Source organism: Bufo bufo, chromosome 3, assembly GCF_905171765.1.
Source record: "Bufo bufo chromosome 3, aBufBuf1.1, whole genome shotgun sequence".
Taxonomy (NCBI): domain Eukaryota; kingdom Metazoa; phylum Chordata; class Amphibia; order Anura; family Bufonidae; genus Bufo; species Bufo bufo.
In genome coordinates, this window is record NC_053391.1 from 681066147 (window position 1) to 681079346 (window position 13200).

The 13200-nt window shown below is 47.2% G+C and overlaps 1 protein-coding gene across 1 annotated transcript in view; it reads right to left on the reverse strand.

The window, feature by feature from the left end:
• Positions 1–11432: 11432 nt before the first annotated feature.
• The window catches only part of ACER3 (alkaline ceramidase 3), a 43274-nt gene continuing 41506 nt past the window's right edge, over positions 11433–13200 (reverse strand). Inside the window, exon 11 of the mRNA XM_040426429.1 lies at positions 11433–12155. Coding sequence (XP_040282363.1) covers positions 12102–12155 — 54 coding nt within the window. The 3' untranslated portion in view covers positions 11433–12101. The remainder of the gene's footprint in view (positions 12156–13200) is intronic.

Sequence of the window (13200 nt, forward strand, 5' to 3'; positions counted from 1 at the left end):
TTGACCATTCCTCTAGTTTTCCTAAGTCCTTTTCCATTTGGTGTATCCCTCCAGGAACATCAACCCTGTTACAAATCTTTGTGTCATCAGCAAAAAGACACACCTTACCATCGAGGCCTTCTGCAATTTCGCTGATAAAGATATTAAACAATACGGGTCCCAGAACAGATCCCTCAGGTACCCCACTGGTAACAAGACCTTGGTCTGAATATACTCCATTGACTACAACCCTCTGTTGCCTGTCCCTCAGCCACTGCCTAATCCATTCCACAATATGGGAGTCCAAGCCCAATGACTGCACTTTATTGATAAGCCTTCTATGTGGGACAGTATCAAAAGCCTTACTAAAGTCTAGATAAGCGATGTCTACTGCACCTCCTCCATCTATTATTTTAGTCACCCAATCGAAAAAATCAATAAGATTAGTTTGACATGATCTCCCTGAAGTAAACCCATGCTGTTTTTCATCTTTCAATCCATGGGATTTTAGATGGTCCACAATCCTCTCCTTAAGTATGGTTTCCATTAATTTCCCCACTATTGATGTCAGGCTTACTGGCCTATAGTTGCCCGATTCCTCCCTACTACCTTTCTTGTGAATGGGCACAACATTTGCTAATTTCCGATCTTCTGGGACGACTCCTGTTGCCAGCGATTGGTTAAATAAATCTGTTAATGGTTTTGCTAGTTCAACGCTGAGCTCTTTTAATAGCTTTGGGTGTATCCCATCAGGCCCCTGTGACTTATTTGTATTAATTTTAGACAGCTGACTTAGAACCTCTTCCTCTGTAAAGACACATGCATCAAAAGATTCATTAGTCTTCCTTCCTAACTGAGGTCCTTCTCCTTCATTTTCCTTTGTAAAAACTGAACAGAAGTATTCATTGAGGCAGTCAGCTAGTTCTTTATCTTCTTCTATATACCTTCCTTCTTTAGTTTTTAATTTGGTAATTCCTTGTTTTAGTTTCCTTTTTTCATTTATGTATCTGAAGAATGCCTTATCGCCTTTTTTCCCTGACTGAGCTAATTTCTCTTCTGCCTGTGCTTTATAAGCTCTTATAACTTGTTTGGCCTCTCTCTGCCTAATCTTATAAATTTGCCTATCATCCTCGTTTTTTTTTATTTTATAATTCCTAAATGCTATCTTTTTGTTTTTAATGATTTTGGCCACTTCTGCTGAGTACCACAGTGGTCTCTTCCTTTTTTTGCTTTTACTGACAAGCCTAATGCAATTTTCTGTTGCCTTCAATAGTGCCACTTTTAAGTAGTCCCATTTCTCCTGGACTCCAATGAAACTGTTCCAGTTTGATAGGGACTTGTATACCACTAATCTAATTTTAGAAAAGTCTGTTTTTCTAAAATCTAAAACTTTAGTTTTTGTGTGGTGTGACTCAGTCACTGTACTTATAGTAAACCACACTGACTGGTGATCACTAATCAGACACCGCAAACCAGACCCCTCCCCTGAATACAGACACGGACCAGATCTCACCTAAATACAGACCCCAGACCAGCCTCAGCCATTAAACTCGGGAGGGCGTGAACACTTTTGCAAGCCAATTTTTATTGCTTGAATGCATCTAAAATAAAAAAAATGAAGAAACGTTGCACACAGCCTTGATAGACAAAGGTTTGTCCGTAGTCTGTTACCATGAGACACATAGGTCTGCTCAGCTGCTGTATACACAAAATGGAGGGATAGCAGCCAGTCATGTCTGTAAGATATGGGAAAACCGAGCAGCATATCCATCCAGCTCCATGGTGCCCACTTTTTATTTTGCCCAAATGGGTCATATTTACATATCGGTGTAGGTTAGAGGGGTCCTTTACAGGATTCATTTGGTCTGTGTGTGCAATCTGGTCTGGACTCTGTATTCATTTAAGAGGTCTAGTCTGGGGTCAGTATTCATTTTTGGGGAGGGGGTCTAGGCTCTGTATTGATTTGGGGGGTCTGATATGGGCTCTTTATTCGTTAAGGAGGGTCTGATGTTCATTTAGGGGGCTCTTGGTTCTGTATTTATTTGGTCTGGGATCTGTATGATTTGGAGGAGGTTTGTATTTATTTTGCGGGGGTCTTGTCTGGGCTCTGCATTAGTTAAAGGGGTTCTGCACTTTGTTTTAACTGATGATCTATCCTCTGGACACCCGGGACCCCTGCCGATAAGCTGTTTGAGAAGGCAGCGGCGCTCCAGTAGCACCGCGGCCTTCTCACCGTTTACCGCCGGCCCACTGACGTCACGACTAGTATCAACTAGCCTGGGCGCGGCTAAGCTCTGTTCACTTGAATGGAGCTTAGCCGCGCCCAGACCAGTTGATACTAGTCATGACGTCAGTGGGCAGAAGCTGATGATCTATCCAGAGGATAGATCATCAGTTAAAACTAGGGATATCCCGATACCGATACCAGTATCAGGACCGATACCGGGCATTTGCACGAGTACATGTACTCGTGCAAATGTTCCCTATACCACTGCCGATACCTGTGCGCCGCTTCTATGTGTCTGTGTCCGTCCAGCTAACAGCTTCACAGGCAGCAGCAGGCAGTGTAATAGGAGCAGACAGTGGAAGCTAGCTCCGCCCCACCCCGCCCTCCAACCAATCAGAGACTCACAGCACAGGGAGCGTAGTGCAGAGACTCAGAGAATCGTCTGACAGTTTATTAGTTAAAAGAATCCAATGAGTCACAGACCGTGTCACCGAGTCCCTGCCAGGCCTCCTGCTCTGCGGCTCCCTGTAAGTCCGTCCGGGGGAAGGGGGGGGGGCATTATTAGTATAGCATGTAGTGGAGCTGTGTGTGTACAGGGTGCATGTATCAGAGCAGGAAGTCTGGCAGGGACTCGGTGACACAGTCTGTGACTCATTAGATTCTTTTAACTAATAAACTCTCAGAGTCCCTGCAATAACTATACATTGTAATTACATCAGTCTGCTCCACTGCATTCACTGCAGCAGAGCTGTGTTTGCCAGGAGCGAGTCCCTGGTGATAGTGTCTGTCTTCTATGGCCCTGGTCCTTCCCTTCCTGCCTGCAAGCTGCACATTGATCTCTAAAAGCAGGCATTAGGGCAAGAAGAAATATACATTACTGTATGATGGCCACAAGACTATTATACTGAGGAGGGGGGGCTTCAAAAATTGTTTTCCTGACTCCTTACAGTAGCGTCTCCTTGTGGCCGTCCCTTACAGTATAACGTCTCCTTGTGGCTGTCCCATACAGTATAATGTCTCCTTGTGGCTGCCCCCATACAGTATAACGTCTCCTTGTGGCCGTCCCATACAGTATAACGTCTCCTTGTGGCTGCCCCCATACAGTATAACGTCTCCTTGTGGCTGCCCCCATACAGTATAACGTCTCCTTGTGGCTTCCCCCATACAGTATAACGTCTCCTTGTGGCTGCCCCCATACAGTGTAACGTCTCCTTGTGGCTGCCCCCATACAGTATAACGTCTCCTTGTGGCCGTCCCATACAGTGTAACGTCTCCTTGTGGCTGCCCCCATACAGTATAACGTCTCCTTGTGGCCGTCCCATACAGTATAACGTCTCCTTGTGGCTTCCCCCATACAGTGTAACGTCTCCTTGTGGCCGTCCCATACAGTATAACGTCTCCTTGTGGCTGCCCCCATACAGTATAACGTCTCCTTGTGGCTGCCCCCATACAGTATAACGTCTCCTTGTGGCCGTCCCATACAGTATAACGTCTCCTTGTGGCTTCCCCCATACAGTGTAACGTCTCCTTGTGGCCGTCCCATACAGTATAACGTCTCCTTGTGGCTGCCCCCATACAGTATAACGTCTCCTTGTGGCTGCCCCCATACAGTATAACATCTCCTTGTGGCTGCCCCCCATACAGTATAACGTCTCCTTGTGGCCGCCCCCATACAGTATAATGTCTCCTTGTGGCCGCCCCCATACAGTATAACGTCTCCTTGTGGCCGCCCCCATACAGTGTAACGTCTCCTTGTGGCTGCCCCCCATACAGTATAACGTCTCCTTGTGGCTGCCCCCCATACAGTATAACGTCTCCTTGTGGCTGCCCCCATACAGTATAACGTCTCCTTGTGGCTGCCCCCATACAGTATAATGACTCCTTGTGGCTGCCCCCATACAGTATGATGACTCCTTGTGGCTGCCCGCATACAGTATAAGGTCTCCTTGTGGCTGCCCCCATACAGTATAAGGTCTCCTTGTGGCTGCCCCCATACAGTATAACGTCTCCTTGTGGCTGCCCCCATACAGTATAATGTCTCCTTGTGGCTGCCCCCATACAGTATAATGTCTCCTTGTGGCTGCCCCCATACAGTATAACGTCTCCTTGTGGCTGCCCCCATACAGTATAACGTCTCCTTGTGGCTGCCCCCATACAGTATAACGTCTCCTTGTGGCTGCCCCATACAGTATAACGTCTCCTTGTGGCTTCCCCCATACAGTGTAACGTCTCCTTGTGGCCCCCCATACAGTATAACGTCTCCTTGTGGCCGCCCCATACAGTGTAACGTCTCCTTGTGGCTGCCCCCATTCAGTGTAACGTCTCCTTGTGGCTGCCCCCCATACAGTGTAACGTCTCCTTGTGGCTGCCCCCATACAGTGTAACGTCTCCTTGTGGCTGCCCCATACAGTGTAACGTCTCCTTGTAGCTGCCCCCATACAGTATAACGTCTCCTTGTGGCCGTCCCATACAGTATAACGTCTCCTTGTGGCCGCCCCATACAGTATAACGTCTCCTTGTGGCCGCCCCATACAGTGTAACGTCTCCTTGTGGCTGCCCCCCATACAGTGTAACGTCTCCTTGTGGCTGCCCCCATACAGTGTAACGTCTCCTTGTGGCTGCCCCATACAGTATAACGTCTCCTTGTGGCTGCCCCCATACAGTATAACGTCTCCTTGTGGCCGTCCCATACAGTATAACGTCTCCTTGTGGCCGCCCCATACAGTATAACGTCTCCTTGTGGCCGCCCCATACAGTATAACGTCTCCTTGTGGCCGCCCCATACAGTATAACGTCTCCTTGTGGCCGCCCCATACAGTGTAACGTCTCCTTGTGGCTGCCCCCATACAGTATAACGTCTCCTTGTGGCCGCCCCATACAGTGTAACGTCTCCTTGTGGCTGCCCCCATACAGTATAACATCTCCTTGTGGCTGCCCCCATACAGTATAACATCTCCTTGTGGCCGCCCCATACAGTGTAACGTCTCCTTGTGGCTGCCCCCATACAGTATAACATCTCCTTGTGGCTGCCCCCATACAGTATAACATCTCCTTGTGGCCGCCCCCATACAGTATAACGTCTCCTTGTGGCCGCCCCATACAGTATAACGTCTCCTTGTGGCTGCCCCATACAGTATAACGTCTCCTTGTGGCTGCCCCCATACAGTGTAACGTCTCCTTGTGGCTGCCCCCATACAGTGTAACGTCTCCTTGTGGCTGCCCCCATACAGTGTAACGTCTCCTTGTGGCTGCCCCCATACAGTATAACGTCTCCTTGTGGCTGCCCCCATACAGTGTAACGTCTCCTTGTGGCTGCCCCCATACAGTATAACGTCTCCTTGTGGCTGCCCCCATACAGTGTAACGTCTCCTTGTGGCTGCCCCCATACAGTATAACGCCTCCTTGTGGCCGCCCCCATACAGTATAACGTCTCCTTGTGGCCGCCCCATACAGTATAACGTCTCCTTGTGGCTGCCCCCATACAGTATAACGTCTCCTTGTGGCTGCCCCCATACAGTATAACGTCTCCTTGTGGCTGCCCCATACAGTATAACGTCTCCTTGTGGCTGCCCCCATACAGTGTAACGTCTCCTTGTGGCTGCCCCCATACAGTGTAACGTCTCCTTGTGGCTGCCCCCATACAGTATAACGTCTCCTTGTGGCTGCCCCCATACAGTGTAACGTCTCCTTGTGGCTGCCCCCATACAGTATAACGTCTCCTTGTGGCTGCCCCCATACAGTGTAACGTCTCCTTGTGGCTGCCCCCATACAGTATAACGCCTCCTTGTGGCCGCCCCCATACAGTATAACGTCTCCTTGTGGCCGCCCCATACAGTATAACGTCTCCTTGTGGCTGCCCCCATACAGTATAACGTCTCCTTGTGGCTGCCCCCATACAGTATAACGTCTCCTTGTGGCTGCCCCATACAGTATAACGTCTCCTTGTGGCTGCCCCCCATACAGTGTAACGTCTCCTTGTGGCTGCCCCCATACAGTATAACATCTCCTTGTGGCTGCCCCCATACAGTATAACATCTCCTTGTGGCCGCCCCATACAGTGTAACGTCTCCTTGTGGCTGCCCCCATACAGTATAACATCTCCTTGTGGCTGCCCCCATACAGTATAACATCTCCTTGTGGCCGCCCCCATACAGTATAACGTCTCCTTGTGGCCGCCCCATACAGTATAACGTCTCCTTGTGGCTGCCCCCCATACAGTATAACGTCTCCTTGTGGCTGCCCCCATACAGTATAACGTCTCCTTGTGGCCGCCCCATACAGTGTAACGTCTCCTTGTGGCTGCCCCCATACAGTATAACATCTCCTTGTGGCTGCCCCCATACAGTATAACATCTCCTTGTGGCCGCCCCATACAGTGTAACGTCTCCTTGTGGCTGCCCCCATACAGTATAACATCTCCTTGTGGCTGCCCCCATACAGTATAACATCTCCTTGTGGCCGCCCCCATACAGTATAACGTCTCCTTGTGGCCGCCCCATACAGTATAACGTCTCCTTGTGGCTGCCCCCATACAGTATAACGTCTCCTTGTGGCTGCCCCCATACAGTATAACGTCTCCTTGTGGCTGCCCCATACAGTATAACGTCTCCTTGTGGCTGCCCCCATACAGTATAACGTCTCCTTGTGGCTGCCCCCATACAGTATAACGTCTCCTTGTGGCTGCCCCCATACAGTGTAACGTCTCCTTGTGGCTGCCCCCATACAGTATAACGTCTCCTTGTGGCTGCCCCCATACAGTGTAACGTCTCCTTGTGGCTGCCCCCATACAGTATAACGTCTCCTTGTGGCTGCCCCCATACAGTGTAACGTCTCCTTGTGGCTGCCCCCATACAGTATAACGCCTCCTTGTGGCCGCCCCCATACAGTATAACGTCTCCTTGTGGCCGCCCCATACAGTATAACGTCTCCTTGTGGCTGCCCCCATACAGTATAACGTCTCCTTGTGGCTGCCCCCATACAGTATAACGTCTCCTTGTGGCTGCCCCCATACAGTATAACGTCTCCTTGTGGCTGCCCCCATACAGTATAACGTCTCCTTGTGGCTGCCCCCATACAGTGTAACGTCTCCTTGTGGCTGCCCCCATACAGTATAACGTCTCCTTGTGGCTGCCCCCATACAGTGTAACGTCTCCTTGTGGCTGCCCCCATACAGTATAACGTCTCCTTGTGGCTGCCCCCATACAGTATAACGCCTCCTTGTGGCTGCCCCCATACAGTATAACGTCTCCTTGTGCGCCCCCCCATACAGTATAACGTCTCCTTGGAATGTTATAGTTCTGTTTTTGGGCCTTTTGGTTGGTCAGTGGTCAGAAAATACATGTGTGTGTATTTTATTGTTAAAATTAGTATCGGTAATTGGTATCGGTGAGTACTTAAATAAAAGTATCGGTACTCGTACTCAGTCTTAAAAAAATGGTATCGGGACATCCCTAGTTAAAACAAAGTGCAGAACCCCTTTAAGGAAGGTCTGATCTGGGATATGTATTCATTTAGGGAGGCTAGTCTGGGCTCAGTATTAATTGGGGGGGGGGGGGGGGGGGGGGGGTCTTGTTTAGGCTCTGCGTGTGTTATGGGGGGTCTGGTCAGGAACATGGTCTGTAGGGGGTCTGGTCTGGGGTCTGTATTTATTTTGGGGTTCAATGAAGGGGTTCAAACACAAGGCTTGAGATTCAAATCTCTTTGGATCGCATTCTATAGAAATACGCAAACAAATTTTGCACAGCGTGCCTTCCAGGCATCCCCTGATCTATGGGCTGTATTCACACCATGCGGCAGAAATATAAAATATGCTTTAGGGCATTTTCATAAATTTGGAGTAAATTGCCCCTAACACACCTCTGACTAAGTTCCAGTAGGTAATATGGCTCCTACAGGGTGGGCTCTAGACAGCTGCAAAAGTGTGCAAAACTGTATAAAATAAAAGTTTGTACATCTGTGTAGAAGAATCTGCTGTGAAGCAATAGTTGGCATCCATAACATATACCACATTGGAGCATTGCAGCGAGGAGCCAGCACCCGTGGTTGGTCAAGGGGATCCCAAGAACCTCCCCAAATTTACAGACAGAGCACTTCTCACAGGGGGCCGAGTCTTGTCACAGATTTTTATTTTTTTTATTACACCTGAAAAATGTATAAAAGACAAAAAGGAGATTTTCTACAATGTGATGCTGCCCTCTAGTGGTGATAACTGCTCCATACAACTGCATGATAGTTCCTGTAACCCTCAGTTCAGACCCGAGCGTTTTACAGCGCGTTCCTACGGGCTGTAAAACGCTCAACAAGGAGAAACCAATGCTTCCCTATGGGAATGGTTCTCACCTGGGCGTTTTACAGCGCGTACGATCGCGCTGTAAAACGCCCGACGCTCAAACAAGTACATAAGCCTTTTTTTGGGCGTTTGTCGCGCGTTCCCGTACATAGACTTTCGGGAACACGCAACAATGTGTGTTCACTTGTCTCTGTATGTGCGCTTGTAAACGCCCGTACAATCGCGCATACAGAGCGCTCCTTTCAGAACGCTCAGGTCTGAACCCAGCCTTTATCACAACTGTAAAAAAATAAAAAATAAAAACTACAAAAACAGGCAACATAAGAAACAATAGTCATATAAAGGTTAGGCACAAAATTTATTCAGAAAATAAGTTAGGCACTGTTTTTAAGCATACATGGCATATAATGTGCCCATAAAAAGTATTAGCGCCCCCAGGCTCCATTTTTTTTTTTATATAACCGGTTTCGTTTCATTCAGAAAACCACAGTGGATTTAAAGGAGTAACAGAAGAAATGATAAATTGGGGTTACTATAGGTCTGACAACTCTGGAGGAGTAGATTCTATGAGTTACATAGGGCCGACTGTGTGGCGTCCTGGTGGGTCAAAGACTACAGAAGCACATATATATATATATATATAAAAAATAAAAATAAAGTTGGCAACTGTTTAGTGAAAGAAATGTGAACTTAGAAAATCTAGACGAATTCTTTGGCCCAAAAACTTAAAAAAAAATCTAATTTTGCATAAAAAAAGTAAACCACCCACAATACAAAACACAGCAGAGGAAGGAGTCCAAAGATAGAGGTTAAGCTAATGAAGGAAATGACAGAGAACCTGCTGCAGCCTCCAAGAGAACTGCGTCACGGGGGGGCTGTAGCTTGTAAACTCACACGTGGTAGACTCGTGGCAGAAATATTTGTGACAATTTCATTCATCTGGATGGAGTCTATAGACAATATAACAGAGGAAATAAACAGATTTTCAGTTCTATTAGAGAAATCTGGGTGGAAAACCTGCTGCAGTCTGCAAGATCACTGCATCACTAGGGAGCTTTAGGGTGTAAATTCACAAGCAGGAAGATTTGTGGCATGTCACATTCACCCGGATAGAGTTTGCAGACAAAACGATAGATGGGCTAAACTGACTTTCAGTTCAATTATAAAAAAAACTGGATGGAAAACCTGCTGCAGTCTGCAAAAAAAAAAAAACCTGCACCAGCAGGGAGCTTTAAGGTAAATTCACATGTGGCGGATTTGTGGTAGACATTTTGGCGATTGGCTCATTCACCTGGAGCTTGCAAACAAAATAACAGAGGAGTTGAACTGATTTTCAGTTTTATTAGAGAAATCTGAGTGGAAAACCTGCTGCAGTCTGCAAGATCACTGCATCACTAAGGAGCTTTAAGGCCTCTTTCACACGGGCATTGGGGGAAAATGTGCGGGTGCGTTGCGGGAACACCCGCGATATTTCCGCGCGAGTGCAAAACATTGTAATGCGTTTTGCACTCGCGTGAGAAAAATCACGCATGTTTGGTACCCAAACCCGAACTTCTTCATAGAAGTTCGGGCTTGGGTTAGGTGTTGTGTAAATTTTATTATTTTCCCTTATAACATGGTTATAAGTGAAAATAATAGCATTCTGAATACAGAATGCTTAGTAGGTGATCAATTAAGGGTTAAAAAAAATAAAAAAAAATAAACTCACCTTCTCCTCTTGTTCGCATAGTTCCCGGTCTCTTCTTTACTTCTTTAATGATGACCTATGGGCTAAAGGACCTTTGGTGACATCAGATCACATGCTCCAATCACATGGTACATCACCGTGGTGATGGACCATGTGATCTGACGTCACCACAGGTCCTAGCCAATAGTTCATCTTTTGAGAAGTAAAGAAGAGACCGGGAACTACGCGAACAAGAGGAGAAGGTGAGTTTCTTTTTTTATTTTTTTAACCCCTAATTGATCACCTACTAAGCATTCTGTATTCAGAATGCTATTATTTTCCCTTATAACCATGTTATAAGGGAAAATAATACAGTGAATAGACTGTCACCTAGCAACCATGCGTGAAAATCGCACCGCATCCGCACTTGCTTGCGGATGCTATGCGATTTTCACGCGGCCCCATTCACTTCTATGGGGCCTGCGTTGCGTGAAAAACGCTGAATATAGAGCATGCTGCGATTTTCACGCAACGCACAAGTGATGCGTGAAAATCACCGCTCATGTGCACAGCCCCATAGAAATGAATGGGTCGGTATTCAATGCGGGTGCAATGAGTTCACCTCACGCATCGCATCCGTGCGGAATACTCGCCCGTGTGAAAGGGGCCTAAGGGTGTAAATTCACAAGTAGCAATATTTGTGGCAGAAATGTTTTTGACTGTCACATTAACCTGGATAGAGCGTGCCGAAAAAAACAGATGGGCTGAACCGATTTCAGTTCCATTACAGAAAACTGGATGGAAAACCTGCTGCAGTCCGAGAACCACATCACCGGGAAGCTTTAAGGTAAATTCACATGTGGCAGAAATTTATGGACGATGCAGACAAAACGGATGAATTGAACTGATTCTCAGTTCCATTAGACAAATCTGGGTGTAAACCTGCGGCAGCCCGCAAGAGAACCGCATCACCGGGGAGCTTTAGGGGGAATGCTGAAGATTTCTCAAGTATTAGAATAGGATTTGTCCATGTGTTTTCCAACAAAACAATCCCAATCAGATAAAAAGACTAGACTGAAATATCTGCAACAGATCTGCTGTTTGTGAATATATTTTTCCAATTTTGACATGGGCCAAGGCAACAGAGCCCTCTCTAATCACACTTAAAGTTTCAATACCTACCAAACGTAGCCTGGCAAAATCATAACTTGCGGGTGTGAATACTTACGCACTGGACTACTTTGCATTTAATTTAAGCTAACTAACTAGCGATGGGATATTTATTATTATTATTTTATTTTTTTAATACACAAAATACAAAGTGAAAACACTGTGATTGGATGCCTGGGGGCGTGAATACTTTTTAGAGATACTGTATCCATTCTAACAGTTCAATATCCGGTAATGTACATCTTCTCCTCGTGTTACATTGTTATATTAATTAAATGATAAAAGAAGCGACCCCGCTCTATTCCTCACACATCCCTTGCATTGCGAGGGTCACTCAGACCTAGCCTAAACCAATGGCAACCCAATAATGCAGATTGTGCGTTCAGATCATCCCTGCGCAGGCGATGAGGTTGTAATACTTGATCACGCAGGCTTATATTCTGCGTGTGCCCACACAAAAGGCAATCTATGTAATTATTCAGAAGTCACATTTAATAGGATGATGGGAGTGCATGTGGCAAGCTCCGTAGTAGTTATGGCACAGGTGGCGCCCTGAGGTCTTCACGTTCCATCCAGTTGAAGTTTGCAGTACCGGTGCAAGGCTGTAGACTCTATATACCTCTGCATATAGGGGGCGCCGTTGTGTATTGGCAATACATAGTCGTTTTAGAGTAGTAGTCCGTGGATCGAATGGCGGAGTCCTGGGGTTATGTTGTCAGGAGGTCTGTGGAATGTTTTTCATTTTGTCTCCTCTTCTTCTTCTGGTTAGGTCAGTGCTTCTTGGGGGATTCCACCATGATCACCGGCCACATCCCAAACATGAACTGAAGAAGACCACAGAGCATACAATTACTACACATCTCCACTGTTTCCTCTAAGGCTACTTTCACACTAGATCCGGCAGGGTCCAGCAAAAACGTATGAATGGATCCGGTTGTATTATCTTTAAAGGGAGTCAGTCCCCTCCATGTGGCCATATACAGCGCTTACATTGTCCTATAGCACACCTGTACATGAATGTAACGGTACCTTTGTCTTTACACTTGCAGAAGCTGGAAAAACGAAGTTTAATACATATGCAAATGAGCGCTTGCAAGTGCCCCGGGGCAGCGTTACCCGTGTTGGAGCCCCGGGGCGGCGTTACCCGTGTTGGAGCCCCGGGGCGGCGTTACCCGTGTTGGAGCCCAGGCTGCTTTGCCTTTTTTCATTGTTTCCCCGCCCCAGCCTCTGCCTCTGCCCACCGTCATCCTTCGGTCCGGCCGAGATCCCCCGCATTGTGGGCAAGGCATCGCTTTAACTACTGCGCATGCGCCGGCAAGCGCAACATTGCTGCTGGTTTCACGCCGTTCGAGGTACCGTTACATTCATGTATAGGTGTGCTATAGGGCAATGTAAGCGCTGTATCTGGCCATATGGAGGTGACTGACTCCCTTTAACATTGCCAAGACGGATCCGGCATTACCCCCATTGAAAATCAATGGAGGACGGATCCGTTTTCTATTGTGGCAGAGAAAAAAACTGATCCGTCCCCATTGACTTGCATTGGGGGGTCATGCCGGATCCGTCTTGCTCCGCATCCCAGGACAGAAAGCAAAATACAACATGCTGCGGTTTGCTTTCCGGTCTAGGAACGCAACTAAACGGAACAGAATGCATTTCGGAGCGCTCCGTTCGGTTCAGTTCAGTTTTGTCCCCATTCATTGTCAATAGGGACAAAACTGAACTGAACAGAATGGAGCGCTCCGAAATGCATTCCGTTGCGTTATTTTCCGGTATTGAGCCCCTATGACGGATCTCAATACTGGAAAACTTAAAATGCTAGTGTAAAAGTAGCCTAAGATGTGCAGCCATGCAGATGAGAAACCATCC